Genomic DNA, 19346 nt, shown 5'->3' with positions numbered 1-19346 from the left:
AAAATCAGAGCTTTTCTCTAAAATGAATAAAAGCTTATCACCTCTGAAAATCTTCTGCTTTGTCATGAAGACTGCAGGGTGATTGTAAAATCACAGATTTACCCTCTTGCTGTTCAAATTTACCTCTACTGTTGAAATTTTGTCTTATTTAGAGGTTAAATTTGTCTAACCTTAACTTGTTGATGATGCCTTAGCTGTTGTGGACTTGTTTTTAGTGGGATCAAAAAGCTCATTCTCTTTCCTGCTATTATCTCTTTTCTCTGCTTTTAATTACTTTTCCATTGTGATCCAGTCACTTGAAGCTTCTCAGAGCAGTGGTGGGTTCTGAGTCCTTCTAGTTCACAGCTCACATTGTTCCTATTCTGTAGCTCCACGTGCCCACTTGGCAGTATTAAAATAGTGACAGTGCAGTATGTGATCAGAAGCAGAACCTCTCTTCTGCTTTGCCTTTATATTCTTTGTATACAACAAATGATCAGAAGAACTGGCTGTGTCAGATACCCTGAGAGTGTTTTCTGGGATGTTTGTTACTAATGATGTCCTCCAGCTGCCTCCCTCAGTGCCTATTGCCCACAGCATGGCTTTCAATCTCCCAGGGTCCTGTTTGCTTGATTTGCAGGCGTTCCATATTACATTAGGCTATTCAAGCATACTTGTTGGATTCAGATAGCAAAACAAGCATTGAGTCATCCGCAGATTTGCAAGGAAAGGGTTCATCTTCTTGTCTGGGCCAGCAGCAGAGGTACCTCATGCTGCGGGCAGGAGGAAGTCAGCCCCAAGGTCTCTCTCCCCTGCTAACACATCCATCTGTCAGACAAATGCCTAGCTGTATATCTATCTTTTAAGACTCTCTAGTACTAATTGTTTGAGTCTCTTAATTTATAAGTGTAGACTCATAGCAAACAATAATTTAAAAAAATCTTGTCCAGTAAACAGTATCAAAAATGAGAAACTTGGCATTGCCAAGTAGTGAGAAGACCAAGACTAATTAGGAGGCCATCAATTCCCATGCCCATCCACTACAAAACAATACATAGTGAATGCTGCACCGTGCATTCAACAGTTCTGCTTCTTTGCAGGATATACACAGATCTTAATACCAGCCAGTATATTTTCTCTAAATAGTCTCTGATTAACTGCATGGTCAGTCAATGGGGTTAGATTTCTCCATGCATAAATGTAACCTGAGGTCCTAATGGAGATGACAGAAATTCTGGCCATCAGTAATTTACCTGTATCTGCTACTGCTTTGCTTCTCTGTACAGACCAGAGTACTCTCACAGGTCACTCTGCGCTTCTGTGGGTACCTTTCTTAGTTGTGTCATCCCTTTCTTTGCAGTATCAACTTCCTGCTGTTTCTGTATAGACTATATAAGTTCTTACTGTGGTAGTGTGTAAGCAAGATGTGTATTTGCTCCATAAGGACAGGATGAATGGCTGCCATAAGGAATATAATCTGTAGTTAAGCATATTTCACCTTTGCACATCACTGGATGCAACATGAAGGTGGGAGCTGACAGCCCAGTCACAAATGATGGCTGGGACCTTGCTGTAAAGTAAGCCCAGTTGATACTCGGCTGCTAGGACTGATTCCAGTTGTCTAGCCTGAAGTGATTTGGCCAGAATCGTAACTCGTGTTTTTGCTCTGAGGAAAAATCATATTTTAAGCAACTAATTTTTAGCAACTAATAATTGCATTGCTATTATTAATAACTAATGTGTATAATAACACTGTATGCTGATGAAATTAACACTCATACGTTGCAAAGTTTAACACTGTCTATCTGCTAAAGGATATAATAGCGTGACACTGGCAGTCACTGTTGGGATGCTGGAAAGTATTTTTGTATGAAAATCAGAAAGCAGGCCTGAATTAACAGTGCAAGCGTTCATAGCAGCAAGACAGCTGCAGTTCTGGCTTGCTTGAGAGAGCACAACCATCAATGGAAGGCTCTGAGGGTCTTCCATGTCTCTTGCATGCAAGTTGTCACTCAGATTTAGGGTCAGGGCCTCACGCTCCATTTCCCACGTCCCCTCGTGCGCTGCTCTGCTCTGGCTGGCAGGGGCTGCTGGGGGCTGGGCCTGTGGGCAGCTGTGACATTGCTACAAGAGCAAATCCGTAGAGATTGGGAGGTCCTTTGGAAATAGAGGAGCTGCGCTTTTATTTTTGTATCTCAGCACAGACATTTGTGACTTGCTGGCCAGATAAGAGCCTGGGAAAAGTGAGTGGACAGCTTGGGCCAGGATGTTTTTAAAAGCAAATGTTGGTCTTCCTAGTGTTTGTGCTGTTCCACCCGCCTGTGAGATCACAGGAGCCTGCAGAGAAGGAAACAATGGAATTTGATATTATCCCCAACATCAAACAGGGTGAAGGGTTCTGTGACCTCTGCGAGTAATTAAAATAAAGCTTCACTGAAAAATGGTCAGCTACTGCTGCAGTTCCTGTTCTACAGGAATTCATGGCATTCCTTTAGGGGTTTGGAGATGAGGCTGAGTTATTCTTTGTGCTGCTCCGTGGGCCTTAAGAGAGCTCAGAAATCAGGTCATCCTCCTCGAGTCACGGTGGAAATAAATTTTTGATTAGATTTGTCAATCAAAGAGCCGTTATACCTCTTTATTATAAAAAAATCTTTAAAGCACACTTTATGTTTGAATGATATTAGAAAAGCTTTCTGCATGTTTAATAGCTGCTTGTCAGGTGATTGCTGAGATATCTTTGAATGGAGAGTGAGTGAATGCAGCTGTGCAAATGTAATGCGACAAAAATGCACTTAATTGTGTCTTTTGGCCAATAAAAATGTCTGTTGGTAATTAGTTCTTCCTGTACCAGACCCATTGGCATGTGAGTCTCCTGGTGGGATTCTTGTTATTGTCCTTTCTGGCTCTTGTTCACTGTTGTTCTGAAAAGCGGGCAGAAGTGAAGGCATGAGTAATAGGAAATCTTATGCTCTCACATTTACCCTCTCACATTTACCAAGGAGGAGAACATTTGTTAAATCAGGCTAGAGCTCTGCAAGCCCCCAGAAAATAAAAGTTAGTCCTGTGGAAAGTAGAGGGACAGAGTTAGGCAAGAGGTGGTGTCTAAAAGTGCACAGGATATCACTGAGGTTGGAGAAGACCACAAAGATCATCTGGTCCAGCCACCGCTTGACTTTGAAGTCCTGTGGCTGTGTGCTGAGAGCTGTGTGTGCAGGTGCTTGTGCTGTTTGTGGGGCACGGTGCATGAGCTGGTGTGCAGCTAACAAATTCTGTGCAGTAAAGTAACTGTAAGGGATTCTTGGGTGTGGGGCAACCGTTGACTTTACTGAATGTGAATTTAATAGCCTGAGAGCTGGATAAGACCAAATATCTGAATACTTCATGCCCTATAGATTTAGAAGTTTTCCCTAGAACTTTGTAATTGACCGATCAGTCAATTGATCATGCTAGTAGAGATCACTGGCCAAAGCTGTGAATGAACTGCAAATTAAGGAATACATGGATCAGAAGCCTGAGGCACTGCTACAGTAACCACACATCATCCAAAGATTAACAGCTTTTGCTTATGGCAATGCAGTGTAGCACTTGATTAAAACATGGGGGTGATGCATCCTTCTGTCCTAAAACACACATCTCAGAGGCCAGGATGGAAGAACAGAAGCTGAAGCTGTACAAATGTGAATACGTGGCAGTTTTGGTTGCCCACACACCCTGGTGCTTTCCCAATATGTTTTTCCTGGATCTTAACTACTGCTTTATCTGATAATATTTCTCTTATTTTTTCCACTTTTTTCCATGTTTCCACAGTTGAATTTTTAAGTCACTGCCTTCCTGTTTGGAGAGGATGCTCTCCGACAGTGATTCAGTCCTGTTAGGAATTTTTTATATCTCACTGACAGGGAGCAGTTCCCAGGATGTCCAATTTGATGCATTCATTAAATGAAATACCCTAGAAATTTCTTCTGACAAACAGATCCATTGACCTTCATTTTGCTGAAGAACTTCAGGAATGCTCAGAAGTTGGGATTATTTTACCAAACTGATAAAATTCCTATTCCTCTGTATACATGATATTGATTGTGCAAGGCAGAAAGTGCAGAGAAGCACATAGGCTCCTGCTGAGTGCTGAACTGTCTGAATTGGAGACTGCCTTTGAACCTCATCTAATATTCACAGCCTTATGCTGCATACAGGTGTTTTGTGTACGTGACATCTCAGTCCACAGGGAATACTTTGTTAACAAGCATTCAAGGTTAAATTGTTAGAGAGTCAGATGCAATCTTTAAAGCCTTGTAGAATCCAGCACGTGTCACTATTCTGATGTTGTTGGTGTTGGTTTTTTTTAGTTTTATTTTCATTTTCATTAGCATTTTTAAAAAGCCTAGTATGGACTTCACCTACTTAGTTTGTATTGGTTGCTTTGCTCTACTAAGGAGAAGAAATCAAAATTATGTCTGTGCATTCATTTTTCCTGTCCTTGTAGGCCTGTAATATGATCAGCCTAGTTTTAGAGCATCAAAATTTAAGAGACAGAATGACTCAGTGGATTGGATTTGTGTAACGGGATCTGGATAGTTAGCATCTTTGGATTAACAGTTCAGACATCTCAAGCTGTGTGCACCCACGAATCTTCTGAAGTCGGGCATTTGTGAATTAAGTTAATGGTCCCAGAAGTTGCTCTGGAAAGCTCTCGCCCCATTAATGCTCGTATCAGCAGCATTGGGAAAACAGCCAAGGAATGCAGTGGCAGGTTGGAAACTGTCATTTGTGGCTTAAATTCATCCATAACAATGGAGTGATTGAGAAAATACATGATGTCTGCAGAATGGGGAGGCAGAGGGTTTGCACAGATGTCTGACTGTGGTGTATTGTTCATTGCTTTGGACCTTTAAGTGGAGATTCAAGAACGTGTTGAGCAAAATAGGGAGAATAGATAGACTGGGACATAGCCTTTCACCTGGATGTCTTTAAAGTGCAAATACCTGAATGGGAAGGTGTGCAGAGAAAGGGCTGTTCTAGTCTTGTGTCCTTTTATCTCACACAGCCACTGCTGCCTTCTGCTGAGGATAGGATACTGTTCCAAATAGACCCCTGGATTGAAGCAGCAAGGAAGATGTTAGTTTCCCTTAGCTACTCATGGCATCAAGTCATCAAGACAATATTATATTGTAATGAGTGAACTAGAGGGAAAATGACAGTGGTACACCAACAGGTTGAGTGCTTACAAAGCAGTGCAAAGTATTGATCCCTCATTCCCCTTTTGTTTAGGCAGGTGACAAGCATTATCATCCCAGCTGTGCACGATGCAGCAGGTGCAACCAAATGTTCACAGAAGGAGAAGAAATGTATCTGCAAGGTAAGGATGTCTCTACAACAAAACCATAAAATCAGACTTTGTAATTTCTCTGTCTTAGACCTCACTGGTTTATAGCTATCCTGTATAATGTGTGCATGGAGGACTGTGGCCTTTTCTTCATTGCAGTGCTCTCATACTTTTTCACTTGAGACTCTTTCACTGTATTAAGTGTCCATGATGGTGGCCTTGCTGCCTACCTACTCTCCCAGAAGGTAGCACATACACAGTTAAGCTACGGTTATTTTTTCTGACTTGCTGTAGTATTAAGAAACGTTGGCAGAAGTAAATCTATGCAGGCCAGAAATCAAAGCGAAAGGACAACTACATATCAGGAATTTGTATATTGTGTTTGCATTAGAAAACTTGCTTGATATACCTGAAAGAACTGTAAAAAAGTAGGAAAGAAATGATGAAAGTGTCTCTTGAAAAACTGGAGAGATTCCTTCTGGAGGAATTCCAAAATAAGATAACATTGTTAAGAAATTCCTTTGAAGCTGACTTGTGTTATTTTATAGCTTGTCCTCCCTTGCAGTCCATCTTTCTCATCTCTCACTGACCTTGTAAAGAGTCATCTGACTCCAGCTATGCGCAGAATTAGATATATGGTTGTATGGCAGTGCTTGCTTGCAAAAGAAAGGAGAAGCTGAAAGAGGATTGTGTAGGAAGTACTGCTTTCTGATGGCAAATTTGAAAGATTAATTTGAAAACAGCAACTGCAACACCTGACAAGTTTTAATCTTAGTTTCCTCACATCACAGAATGCTAAAGTACAGACAGGGGACATGGTGAGCAGATTAATCCAGAAATTACATTAGTAAGAGCAAGGCATGAACTGGTGTGAACTATTCACAATGACTGGTCATGCTGTGGTGTAAATTTCTGCAGATTGCAATAAGACAGAAGGTGTTGCTCCTAATTAAACCAGGCTAGATTGTGTTCCAGCATTACTTAGGTGTTATGTGAGGAGAGATTCCTGGTTCCTTGACCTGCCATCCTTCTCTGCTTGGCTGCATCCTCTCCTGTGGCTGTGAGCTCATGTTCTTCATGCTCACTCTGTATCAGGAGGAGCAGTACAGGTTGCATTGCTTTATTGTATAAAGCTGTTTTCTGACCAAGTGTTATTGCTGGGACTGCCCTTCCAAACCTTTCCTTGCTGGGTTCAGCATACTTCTAAGTGTAGGTGACCTAAAAGTCTTTCCTAAGCAAAGCTCTCAGCTGAAATGGATATGCTGACTGTCCAAATTGTTTTCCCTAGGGTGCTGAATAACAGCCTTCCAAGCACTTCTCTGTAATAAAAATACAGCCCCACAACACTGAAGCTAGAACAAAAAGTGCACGATTGATTACATATATGTAAATATGAAGCTTCCTTCTCATTTCTAATTGCATTCTCTGCTGATCATGAAAATGCAATATTGGTATTACTGTGTGTAATAGAGGAGTGTGGTAACTGCTTGTAATAGAAATGTGCAAAGCCAAACCTGCAAGAGGAAAGCAGCTTTAGTCAATGTGTAATCGAGTTACTGCTTTTTAGAGAACTGTATGTTCAATCAGTGGTATGTGCAAGGTAAATTGAATAAATGAACATGTTGGTTGATGTTTGCCAAGTGAGCAAACAAACATATGTTAAGAATGAGATTAGCTACAATTTGCTGAATTGTTTCCAGTAGGAAGAAGAGGAGCTGTACAGCTTGGGAATCTGCGCAGTTCCAAACCTTTTTAAATACACTGACCTGTTGGATGGTTAAGATCCACAAGCTGTGGTTGGCTCAGAGTTCAGCACTGTAAAAAAAAAAACTTCTTAAGCCCATTCTATCTGATTTGGCTTTTAGAATTTCACATTTCAAAAATTTTTTGTGAAAGGAATTTCACAATGGCTAAGTTCCACTGTGAAATATGGCATGAGATCTCTCTTGCATTTCTTGTTCCCTTTGTCCAGAGGTGTCCCTAAAATTGAGCTAATTTGTGCTGAATGCTGCCTGAAAATACACTGGCAGGTTGTTGGTGTTTTTTTTTTGTTTTGTTTTGTTTTTTGTTTTGACAATAGGAATGGTTTATTAGAAAAGAAACTGAGGTACAGAAGAACAGGGAACATTTTTCTCAGGGTCACACAACTGAATTTAAGAATTGCACCTAAACCTGGCTGTCACTTCATCAGCCTTGTAATAGAACTGGCTTCCTCCTGAGTGCTTGGATGTGTTTAACCCCCTTGCAAATGCACAGCCCATGCTTCTCTCCTGATCTTGTTGGCACTGTGGGGTCCTGGCTCGGAAGCTGCTGTTTGTTGACAGAGGAGCTCTCGGTATGTTTCCTCCTGTTGTCCGATCATTCCTTGCTGCCAAATGCACAGTTTCTTCTTCCTCGGCTCAAACTTGAAGCCAAACTTCTCAGACTCTGATCCAGAATCACAGCGTTCTCTCCAGCCTTCTGATGATGATGTTCTTGTGTGCTTCTGGGAAATGAACATTCCTGCTGCTCTTCGCTTCTACACTGGGTCATGTAAGGCTTATTAGAGTGAAGTGTCCAGCGCCCCTGATCCATCCCTCCCATTGACTCCAAGGGTGGGATGTCCTCTGGCTGTACTTGAGATAACATTCACCAGCAGGAGACCTGGGCTGCCCTTTGTTTGGTTTCTTTGTGGACTGAGTGAAAAGGTGAAGTTCCCTCCTGCAGGCAGACAAGGGTCACACAAGGCTTTGTGGCTGCTGGATTGAAGCTGAGTTTGGCTACAGCTGCAGTAGTTAAAGTGTTAAAAATCAGCATTAGCTTTTGCTCTGTTTCAGATTGGCTAAAATTCTGCCAGCAGCTTGCCAGCAGTAACCATAATTTACTCTCTGTTCCAAAGTGCTGGGAGAGAGTTGGCAGTGCCCCTTCCTAGCCCATGGGCACAGCCAGATATTTACATTTTTATTATGTGAGGAAAAATCCCATGTTTTAGAACACAGACAGTAGAAACATTGCCTCTTTGGGAGGATGTGAAACTGGAACATGCCATGTGGAAATGCCAGTGCAGCACATGCTACCGACCTTACAGAGCAGGGCACAGAAGCAATATGTATGCCAGTGCTGCATGCACTGATTTTGGGAGAGATACCTTCACATAGTTTGTGTCATGTGTTGTTCCGGCTTCATTAGCTTGATGCAGCAGGTGAGATACTGCCCTGACTGCTGTGCTGTAAGTTTTCTATTTTGCTCCTAATAAACATTTCCCATTGCATTTTGTGTAGTTGCAGGAAAGAAGTGATGTGAGTAATGTTTTACAGTAACTGAGCACAACTACTGTGCAAGGAAATCACAGGGCTTAAACAGCAGTAGTGGACTTGTAATTTTTACACATGGTGCAGTTCATAAGGGGAATCCAGGTCAGGTTGTCATAGCCCTTGGCCTCCATCCTTACCAGAAGGACCCTCCATCTTCCAGTCCCTCCAGATGGTGCTGCCTGCCTTTCTTGCTGTTTACAGCTGTTTGAGTTTTAATTAAGAAGCTGTACTATGTGCTTTGTCAGTTCCAGCAAGAGACTGCTGTGGGTGGACCAAGGATTTGGATTTTTTTTTGTCACTTGTATTTCTCATGAGCTAGGACTGAATCTGAAAGGCTCACACAGATCACACAGATGCACAGTCTGATTCAGTGAAGGGATTCTCTTTTCATGACTAAGTTCTAAGTTTCAGACTAAGTTCTCGTGACCAGAAATCATCTGCTTTCCTCTAAATAAGGATTTTATTTTTTTTTTTCATTTTTTGTGTCCCCCAGGTTCCACTGTGTGGCATCCCGACTGTAAGCAATCCACTAAGACTGAAGATAAGCTACGGGTAAGCTGAATTTGTGGCAATGACACACTGCATATTTTGCGCACCCAGCAACTGAACATTGTGTACAAAGTGTGATTTTATTTTCATGGTTTTTATAGCATAGCTGTCACCACACTGCCAGAATAACTTTGGCAGCACTTCAAAGATAATGGTGTGGTTTTTAAACTCATCATCTTCAGTTTCAGTGTGTTACCCTAAAGATGATATAATTTACTGATACACAGATATGACATTGCCTCTAAGACAGATCATCATATGTGAGTTATCGTGCAGTGGAGTAAAATGTGAACAGGGCAAGAGCTGTGATGCATCTTAGTGCTTTTGCACATCTGTATAACTTCTCATTAGTTATCCCTTGTTCTTTGCAGTTATTTACAGCAGTTAGCTCCTTTGCTATTCAAATAAACCACAAACTAAAGAGATCCTAATTGGAATGCCAGGACGGGCTGGCATCCTTGGGATCACATCAGCATACCAAGAACTTTCTGGATCAAATTCTTGATTGGAATAATACTGCACTCATCCACTTTTGTCATGCATCAGGCAATTTTAAGCCCATATTCACTAACTTGCCTTCTGGACAGTTTACTCACTTTGATATCTCAGTTGTGCCTTTGAACTGTTAATTTTTCTGAATATTAGAGACTACAATATTAGAGACTTCATAGAAGGAAAATGGCTAGAAGGTCTATCAGCCAAGGAAAATGAGAGGTACTGGCATGGAGATAGACAAATTATCCTGAGTTGTGCTCTATCTATGGGTCATTCACAGGAAGCCTAGTCCTTTAAAATTGATTCAGGTCTTTTTCTGTGAGTTCACTATGAATGTAGGTAATGTACTAATATATTTCTCTTGAGCAGAGTTCATGTTAGCACGGACTGCACTCATAATACAGGAGCAGAACTGGCTGTGGGCAACCATGTGATCTAGCAGGACCAAACATCACTATTGCAATCCACTATTTGCACGTTATCCTGTTCTGACTTCCAGTGTAATGGTTGACAGCTGCTTTTCTCAGTGACCATCTTATCACAGCATAAATCAGCTTTAGCTTTATCATTTAAGAACAGAATTACTTTCAGAATAGATGTACAGTTATTGCACTTCCCAAGGAGCAGACAGACAGTTTATGCCGATGCTTAGTAATTAGAAGCCATATAGAGAGCTCCAAAAAAATGGGATTTTTTCCTTATTAATGTTAAATAATTGCCATAGTACTTTTTATGCTAGTTTGAATTTCCTTCTCCATTTAACACGTAGAATGTAAGACAGTGCTTTTGCCCAGCAGAAGTGTCAGAATACTTGGCCTTAGCAGTGAGTGGTTGGGGGACAGTACTCTCTTTTGCATGGACCCGAGAGCCTTGTCAAAGCTCCTGACTATAGTGCTGCCCTTATTAACCTTCTCTGAGCTGACCTTAGAATTCAGTTGGCTTATTTCCATTTCCCATCAAAACGTGCAAAGGTTTCAAATATATTCTCCTTTTTCCCATCAGACATTCAAGCATGTGAGTCTTCCTCTCTCTCAGGTAATTTTAATTGAATTCATCCACCTGCAAGATTTTTCCCTAAGAGAGTTTTTCTAGAAAACTTAAGACAAATGAAGTGAAAAAACAATCAAGGGGGAACACAAGAGATGTCACTGCACAGCTATCCAAGGTCACCTTATTCCTGGAGATCTTCCATGCAGATGTTTAACATGCCTTTAAAGTTGGAAATTCACAGTGCTGAAGCCAGCTGGAGGGACTGAGAATTTTTAGCTTCAACTCTACATTGCAGAGTCTGTACCTATTTTGGTGCTAATTGATTTAAAATCAATTTGCGTTCCCTTGACCACTTGAGTTCATTTAGATGACTTTGCCAAGTATTTCTGCTTACTTAGACAAGGTCAATAGCAAACAGGTAGGTACGAAAACAAATGAAACTGGGAAACTGTGCTATTTAAGCACGTCACTTTTCAGTTTATGACCTGTGGCTTGATTCACCTTGAGTTTCTTGACTGCATAATTTTTAGGCCTGATGTGAGTATCAGAATGAGATTTCTCAGTTCTCAAATACAAGCTACTACATCTTTCAGGGGCAGGCCTTTATTTTCGGGTGGTTCTGCCATTGACAAGGCATCCTTGCTCTGCTGGATTTCCTTTTCCCTGTGGAGCAAAGCAGAACAAAATGCCCTTTTATTGTGGAAGTCATTTTATAAGCTTTCAGCCAGTTCTGTTTTCTCTCAGTAACTGAATTGTGATATAAACTAATCAGCATTTTAGCTGGTCAGACTGAGTTCAGAAAAATGATGGTTGATTAAGGTTTTCCTCCCACTGGGTTTTCTGTAGAGGTTTTTTAAGTAAAAACAAGTAAAGGGTAAAGCTGTTTGTACGTAACTAGAATGCATTGCTTAGGTTCCACTATCTGCTTGTTCATGATTCTACAGGGATCAGCAAGTAACGGATACTATAGCACACAGATTGTTATCTAGCAAGTAGTTATTTGTAAGTTGTCACTTGACTGAAAAAGAGCTTAACCAATGGGCTGGGGAACTGCTTTCCTTTTCACTCTTCTTTTTCCTTTTTTCTGTTTCATGGCAGCATTCCTCATCTGAGTTCTTTTATCCAAAGAGTCTGGTTCTGCGCAGACCACGCTCTGCAGAGGTTTGCTGTTGTGTTTTCAGTGTTGATAATGGTCTTCTTTACTGAGAAGATTCTTTATCATTGTCACTTGCTGTGCTTGCCACTATTTCTGCCACACAGCTTTCCTACTATCACTTGCCACCCTGGGCACTGACTGTATTTTGCATCATGTAGTGCAGTGTTTGTTAATTCTCATGTTTTAAATTTTGTTTAATGAAGTGCTTCATTTGTGCTATCGGACTTTTTTCTTCTGAAACAAAAAATAAGAGTGCAAATGTGAAACATGATAAAAAGCATCTGAATTTGAAGGGATGGTTAAGAGTAGTAACAATAGTTATTGTTGTAACAACAGTTACCATTGTTACTACATGAACAATAGCTTGTGCTTTTTAGGAAAAAGAATTGCTATCAGCTGCATCAATTTTGTTTTTATACTTGCTGACCATCTACAGATGAAAACTTCAGTTGAGAAAATATTTGCAAGATGCAGGATTTGAACATGTCATGTACACTGCTCAATAGCATCTGCCTGTCTGTAGGCAGCAGAACATCCAATTTGATGTTAAGAGGTCTTTCCTGTCCTCTTGATTCTGAACCACCTTTCCACTTTCAAACTTCCACGAGGGTCTCTGCACTTGAGAACACCACCTAATTCCATTTCTTCTCCTTTGCAGCAGTGCTTATGTATTAATTTCTAATTAAGGTAGACTTTCTCGTGCTGTAGACTGTAGCACTGAAGCAGCTTAGGGTCAGATTATATCTTCTTGTGTAAATGTACTCAATATTTAATTCTGTTTAGATGCACATGCTGATTATACGAAGTGTAATTCAAAGCAGGTTTTGACTTCATGTGATCTTCTGCAGGGTAAAGATGCTATCATTGCTGTTGCTGTTAAGATGGGCCAAGGACATTAATCTACATGAAAACTTCAGATTTTAATTTTACCTGTTTTGCTTGATGCAAAACCCTTTTGCATGCAGTAAGGGAGAGCATGTCTGAGATAGTTGGATCATTAGGATGGTGCATGCTTCAGGAATTCTGTTGGTACCAAACAGTTAGTGGGAAATAAATTACAAAACCTTATCCAGAAGCAAGAATACATGATGATCTCTTAGATCTATGACCACCTTTAACACTGAAGGCAGGAAGAAATGTTGAGCCTCAGGTGAGCCGGCTGCCTAGTGAGTTCCATTTTGTGCTGTGTCTTATTGCTAACATGGTGGCACGTTACTCTTCTGGCAAGACAGGAGAGGTGTCTGTGTACTGCAGATCTTCATCATATGATAACCTTGCTGATAGCTCTTTGGATGGTGTGTGTAACCTGGAGAAAACAATCCTCAGTGTCTTATTCAAATGGAACTTTACGCACTTTTAGTGTCAATTTGATGCACTTAGGACTGCCAGCCCAAGAAAAGTTCTGAGCTGCCAAACTTGAGTACTGGAGGTGCTGCTGAAATGAGGGGAAGGCAGGCATTTAACTAGGAGTTTGATGCCAAAGGCAATGCCAGAAAGAAAACAAAAGAGCCTTGTGGAATATAAATGAAATACACACTTCATGTGCAATAATTGCTGCTTTTTGCCATGAACAGCTATTTATGGACTGAGGCCCATATTTACAGGTGTTAATTGTTTGCTGAATGTAAGCAGAAACACAGGAAATTTCAATAACTTAACTATGGGGAAAAATGTCTTAAGATGAAAAATGACTTCAGTGTTTTTAAAGTCATACTTGCTACCTATCTCAAAAAATCTTACTATTTGATATCAAAATATCTTATTATTTAAGATTTTTTGAGGAAGGAAACCAAGAATGAGTGAGATCTTGTGAATTCTGTGAGGAGTTTGGCCCCGAATTCACTGTTATGTATTTCTCACTTCATTTTTTCTGCCTTTCACTTAATTTACTTTCTATGAAAGACTGTATTTGGTAGCAGTGTGACTTCAGTGACTGTGCTGAAAATACCTTTTCCTTTTCAGCTTTTTTGTCTAGAAAGGAAAGAAAAAGTTTGTTGTAATTGATTAAAATGCATCTGTGTGAGTTTGAACTAAACCTGTTCTTTACTTTTGTCTTTATGCACACATGTTGTAAATTTTTAAGGGAGGGAAATAATGACAGGCTCCATGCATTTGAAGGTAACACACTTGTCAGGAGTTCCACTGGCAGACAGGCACAATGAATGCTGTAGCACTGAAGTACTTTCTTGGTCTTGTACGCTGCCACTGAACATTATTGAAATCCATGGCAAACCAGCCTATAATGAGCTCTGGTTCCACAAGCTGAGTTACTCCTGTAAAACCATGTAGTTGATGAAGCAGATACTCACATTAGTGTTGTACTGGGACTGTCAGATTCCTTGCTGTTGCAAAGTTGTGCCTGCCAAGTAGAGTAAGTTACACGCTGAACTTCTTTTGTTTACAGATATACCTTACAGTAACTTCTGGGATTTAGAGAATTTGTTTAAACTGTAATGTTCAATGCTGTTAAGTGAAATCGTATTCGTTCTTCTGCAGCTATTATCACCGCCTTGCATAATGAACTCTATCAAAAAACTAAGGCAGGTACTGTAGACAACGCTGACGATGCCTTTGTTAAACAACAGTGCATCTGTTTGGCCAGATGTTCTCGGGATCAGATTTGATCTGTTTGCCTGCACTTGGAAGTTTTAATAGTGCATGATTCTGAACATCTGTACTTTCAAAAGCCACAGCCACCACATTGCAGTGGTAACTGGATGATGTGAATGGCTCCAGCGTAGATGCTTTTATTTTAAAAACTCACTTGTTTAGATGATGCGCCATGCATGATAACATGACAGACTGAGATAAACGCAGATGAACGTGTCAAGCTTTGCAATCTAATGTTGAAGTAATGAGTTAATCGATTTGGAGCGTGTGCATGGGTGAAACAGTAACTGAGTGCTGAAATTCACAGTGAGCCTAATAGGATGAGCATTGGGAGCATGAGAGTTGGGGTTGCCTTTGACAGTCTGGAAATGAAGTTGGTAAAGAACTTTTGCATCGAAGACAAATGCATGAAATGAAGAACAAAACCACTGAAATAAGAGGTCTGTGATAAAACAAAGAATACGGAGAAGTCTTACAGACGTTTTAGATCCTTTGTGCAGTGGGGTCTTGGTTGATACATTTGAATTTCAATTGATTGAATTTCTATTGCTTTTTTTCATGTACATTCATATACTTCCTATATGTGCTACAGACATCCCATGTAACTTATACACACTGGTGTTACGTGCTTTTGGGTTGAGGAGGAAATTAAAAATAAATGACTTACACGGTCAAAAAATGTGAAGAAAGGCTACAAAGTACAAGAAAAAAAATAGTTATAGCACTTAATAAAAGTTTTCTTCAAATTCCTGTGATCAAAGATGTCATTACACAAAGCTGTATTTGAATCCCTAGCAAAAAAGCAGTCATGTAAAGAAGGCACCAGGTGTGCTTGCAGAAATAAGATGACTTAAGTTGTAGGATGTGCAGACCTGGTGTCCCAGGCCTGTTGGGTGGGACTGAAACATCTAAAGGAATGCATTCCTATTAAAGGAGGTTTCCTCTCATTTCCTTACCTGTTACCTTACAGTAATACATGCATGAGATGCTCGTGTGGTATCTCCAATGAGGCTAAAGGTTGAACGAAGGTTTCCACAGTTCCAGTTTTAACATGTGCTCTGATCAGCTCTCCTCCTCAATTTTCTTTAGGGGAAGGTGCGGATCTGTGAAGGCTCCCAGACCATGTGGGAAGCAGCAGAATAGGAAATAGCTATCTGCAGTGGAAACAGACTGCCTTATTCAAATAAACAAGTGAGGCAGGTGTAGAAGTCCTCTTTCATGTGCTGCTTTTGGGATAATATTGTAAAATCAAGCAAGATTTTGTTCTAGGAGGCAATAGAGGGAGCAAACCCTGCTTGGATTCATGTGGTCAGGTGGTGTCTGGGAGGGTGGGATCCTGCCCTGCAACAAGTAGATGGGAGGTTAAATTAATGTACACGGGAAGTTAGGGAAAACTGGTTTTGAGGAGTGTCATGTCTGGCTCATGGCCATGATGATGGTGTGATGGAGAGGAGCTGAAGGGCAGGTGCTATGACTTGCCAGTCCACCTGACAACCACTCTCTTATTTTGGGAAAGAACATCTAAGAAATACAATAGCAGGGTGTGGCTTCATACCGTGTCTGACTGTTCAGTGCAGTCATTGATGTGACAAGCACAGGGGAATTTTTCTTTGCTGAAGAAGCTTTTAGCAGTTGCATTAAGAAGTGAGGCTCAGGGCTGGAGCAAGGACTGAAAAATTCTTATTTTTTGAAGTGATTACAAAGAGCCGGAGAGAAGTGCATCCCAGAGGGTTTGCCAGTTGAGAAGCTGGAGCTGGCTCCTGTGTTTGTTTTCCTACAAGAGGGAAAATTAATCAGACAAAACTCCTGAAGTACGTCTGCCAAAAGTGAAAGGTGACAGACACCCCTCACAGAACCTCATGTCTGTAGCTGTGTTCCTTGTGTTGCAATGAAAACAATTGCTTTCCATAGCAACTGCAGCAACATGTTACACGTGTCTCTGCTCAGCAGTGTGAGATGGCAGAGCAAAAGGGATTGAAGTGTTTCTCAACAGCAGCCAACTTCAGTCTTGTAACATTTCCATAAAACAAGTGGATTGTTTGTTGTTGGTTTGGGTTTTCTTTGATTGCATCATGGGAGGAGCCAAAGGGCAGCTGAGAAATTTCTGTGCTCCCTTTTGGGATTTAGGAATTTGCAACTACAGAGGAAAAAGGAAAGAAACATACAGAGGTCCAGCTGAGAAGGCGTTCTCTGACATGCTCCGGAGGGGATTGGTGGCTATGTCATTCCATGGCCACATCTGTTGTCTGTTTGATCTGGATCTTCACGTTTTTTGATGGAATGTGTTCAAAGCCCTTTAATTCCTTTGACTATCCCTGCTTATGATGATTTCATTTCCACAAATGAAGTCAGAGAAATCCAATTTTATGTAGTCTTCAGCATTTTTATAAGGATGAGTCCAGTGGTTTTCCTGGGGATGTAATTAAAAGTAGAAAGACTCAGCACTGGAGAATTTGATCAGGAAGTGCATGCTGAGGGATGAGAAAGCTCCAGTAGCCTCGCTGTGTTCAGTCCCAACATTTACTAAGAAAAATCACTAAGCCAAGCTGCTAAGCCTTCCTTCTCTTCAATCAATGACCAAAAGGTCCCTTAGTTCAGTGTCACAGTTGGCAAGATTTAATTTTCAGTATCTTCATTGTATCCCACTGCAGTAGCGTCATCAGAATCATCTACTGATGCACTGCTTTATGAGAGGAGTTGATTCTTTGCAAGAATTGTTTATTGCTCCACAAGTGGAAGTGGGACGTGTTTGGTTAACTTTGTGTGCCTGCTGCACGCTGAACGTGTGAGTTCTTGCCCCATTTTAATTAAATGGTTTTCAAATTCATAAATTTTTCAGGATTCCCATATCTCAGTGCTAAGATGCTCTTGTAAAATTTCCCCAAGGGAGTCAGTGTCTGTTTAATACTGAAGAAATGCTGAAAAATCCACTAAATATACAACAACTCTCACTCTGTAGGGGTGTGACTGTTCTGAATTTCAGTTTCCAGGACGTTGTCGTTAAACATCAGGAGTTTACAATGCAGGGAGTCAAGACATTTCAAGCAACATTTTAGCTCTTAGGTTGCGTCTGAGTCGTACTGCAGATGTAAGGGAACTGCCCCAAGGATTTCAGGTCCTTCTATTGAAAAAGGCTGATTTCAATTCTGTATTCATGATGGAAATCCAGTGACTGAACATCTGGAATGCAGTAACGTGTGTGCTGTGCTCTTCTCAGTAATTTTGGCTGCTGAACCACTGGCTGCTGATCTCTCTTGCTGTTTGTGAATTAACATTTTGATCAAATGACCGTCCTGAACTGTATGGCGTATGGCTCCTTGCAGTGACTTTGGCAGGTGTCATTTACACTTGTTCATTATTGCTGTCAGTCTTTCACACTATGATTTAGAAAACCTCCTTCACCTCTCACAGCACTCCTCCTCCTGCAGAAAAAGGGAGTCCATTTGCCTTGTGAGACTGTGGAATTTGCCAGAATGCTTGATCTTGTGTCGATGTGGTTTTTTTTCTAAATACAGTCAATTTCAATGTGTGGATTTCTCCACTTGTATCCAGAGTTACCAAACGTTAATTGCTTTAGATGGCTCTGAAAAGTTGCTGTTTGTTTTTCAGCCTACCAGAACATCATCAGAAAGCATTTATTCCAGGCCAGGTTCCAGTATACCTGGCTCACCGGGCCACACTATCTATGTAAGTATTCCTTCTGATGAATAAGCTGCTGAGCCCTTGCTTGGACATGAAATACTCCATGCTGAAATAAATCATTTTACGCTGATGCTATTGCCTTCATCCTAGTGGTTAAATTGTTAAAATTCTCATTGCTACGTAATTCTTATTACTACAGAATTTCAAGAGCAGGGCAGAGCTTCTTCAGGCCAAGCAAACATTTAGCAGATCTTCTGAAATCACTGGATGATGTGAAGAGGGACAGAAGACAGATCAGTTGACTTTGTTAGACGTGTTATCTTTGCGCTTCAGTACGCAGTTCTTGAGAGGTCTGCTATCAGCAGCTGTAGAACATGGGTGAAGGCTCAGGCACACTGAAGGAAGCCTGGCTGATCCCACATTTTTAGAAGTTAGATTTGGCTATGAAAGGAAAAGAAGGGGGGAAGGGAAGGATTTAAAACAAAAAAGGATATTAAGCATCCTACTGTTATTAGACTAACAGTGCTGACAGTGCAAAGCTATTGATAAACTGTTTTATGTGTAGTTAATTGAGATATAGGTTCCTTCAGTAATCAAATTACTTCTTTCATAGAATCTTAGAATTATTAAGTTTGGAAAAGATCTTTTTCTTTTCTTGCTACCTTTTGAACCTATGTAATTTAAGAGATGACAGTTAGAAATGCATCAGCAGAATGTTTGCTTCAAAATTCTGAAGCAATAATTATTTTCTGCTCACACTACTTTTTCAAGCATTTCAGTGTTGTCAGTGCCCATTTTTCTTGGTAGAGAATTCTGTAGGGTAAAAAAAAAAGTCATCTATTAATTCTGTTCTAAAGAATATGGAATCAAGTGTAATTGAGTGAATAACTACTGCTCAGCCTTGCCAATTTTGCTATATTTGCACACGTATAACCTACACTTCTAAGAACTCACATCCATTTAAAAGCCCTGTTTCTTGAAAGTCTGTGTAACCTTTCTCAGCATGTAAAACGTGCTCCAGACAACCTGCACAAGATCCAAGGGAGATGTAGAAGCTAAGGAAGAGAATGTCAAGAAAGCAAGTTAGAGTCCATTTTGGGGGGATCAAAGACAAAGATTTGTTTGGAAAAGGAAGACTGCAGGGCAGATGTTCTTCCGTGTTACTTGTATTTCATATTGAATTGCTGAATTTGTAGATAATATTAAGATTGTACAGGTGAAAACATAAGGCATACAGATTTACCAGGTACACATGTAATAATGCAGAAAAAATACCAACAGTACCAAATATTATAAATCTCAAGTTCTG

The 19346-nt window shown here is 40.6% G+C and overlaps 1 protein-coding gene across 8 annotated transcripts in view; it reads left to right on the top strand.

Moving 5' to 3' along the window:
• The window catches only part of ABLIM1 (actin binding LIM protein 1), a 174656-nt gene that overhangs the window by 119067 nt on the left and 36243 nt on the right, over positions 1 to 19346 (top strand). For 6 of the 8 annotated variants that reach the window (XM_048947030.1, XM_048947026.1, XM_048947029.1 and 3 more), the window contains exons 7-11: positions 5248 to 5335; positions 9089 to 9147; positions 11728 to 11790; positions 14282 to 14329; positions 18005 to 18082. In XM_048947030.1, the coding sequence (XP_048802987.1) occupies positions 5248 to 5335; positions 9089 to 9147; positions 11728 to 11790; positions 14282 to 14329; positions 18005 to 18082 (336 nt within the window). The remainder of the gene's footprint in view (positions 1 to 5247; positions 5336 to 9088; positions 9148 to 11727; positions 11791 to 14281; positions 14330 to 18004; positions 18083 to 19346) is intronic. The other 2 variants (XM_048947028.1, XM_048947027.1) reach the window with 2 other exon arrangements.

The sequence above is a fragment of the Lagopus muta genome, chromosome 5 (assembly GCF_023343835.1).
Source record: "Lagopus muta isolate bLagMut1 chromosome 5, bLagMut1 primary, whole genome shotgun sequence".
Lineage (NCBI taxonomy): Eukaryota > Metazoa > Chordata > Aves > Galliformes > Phasianidae > Lagopus > Lagopus muta.
This window is presented reverse-complemented; position numbering and strand designations above follow the sequence as displayed.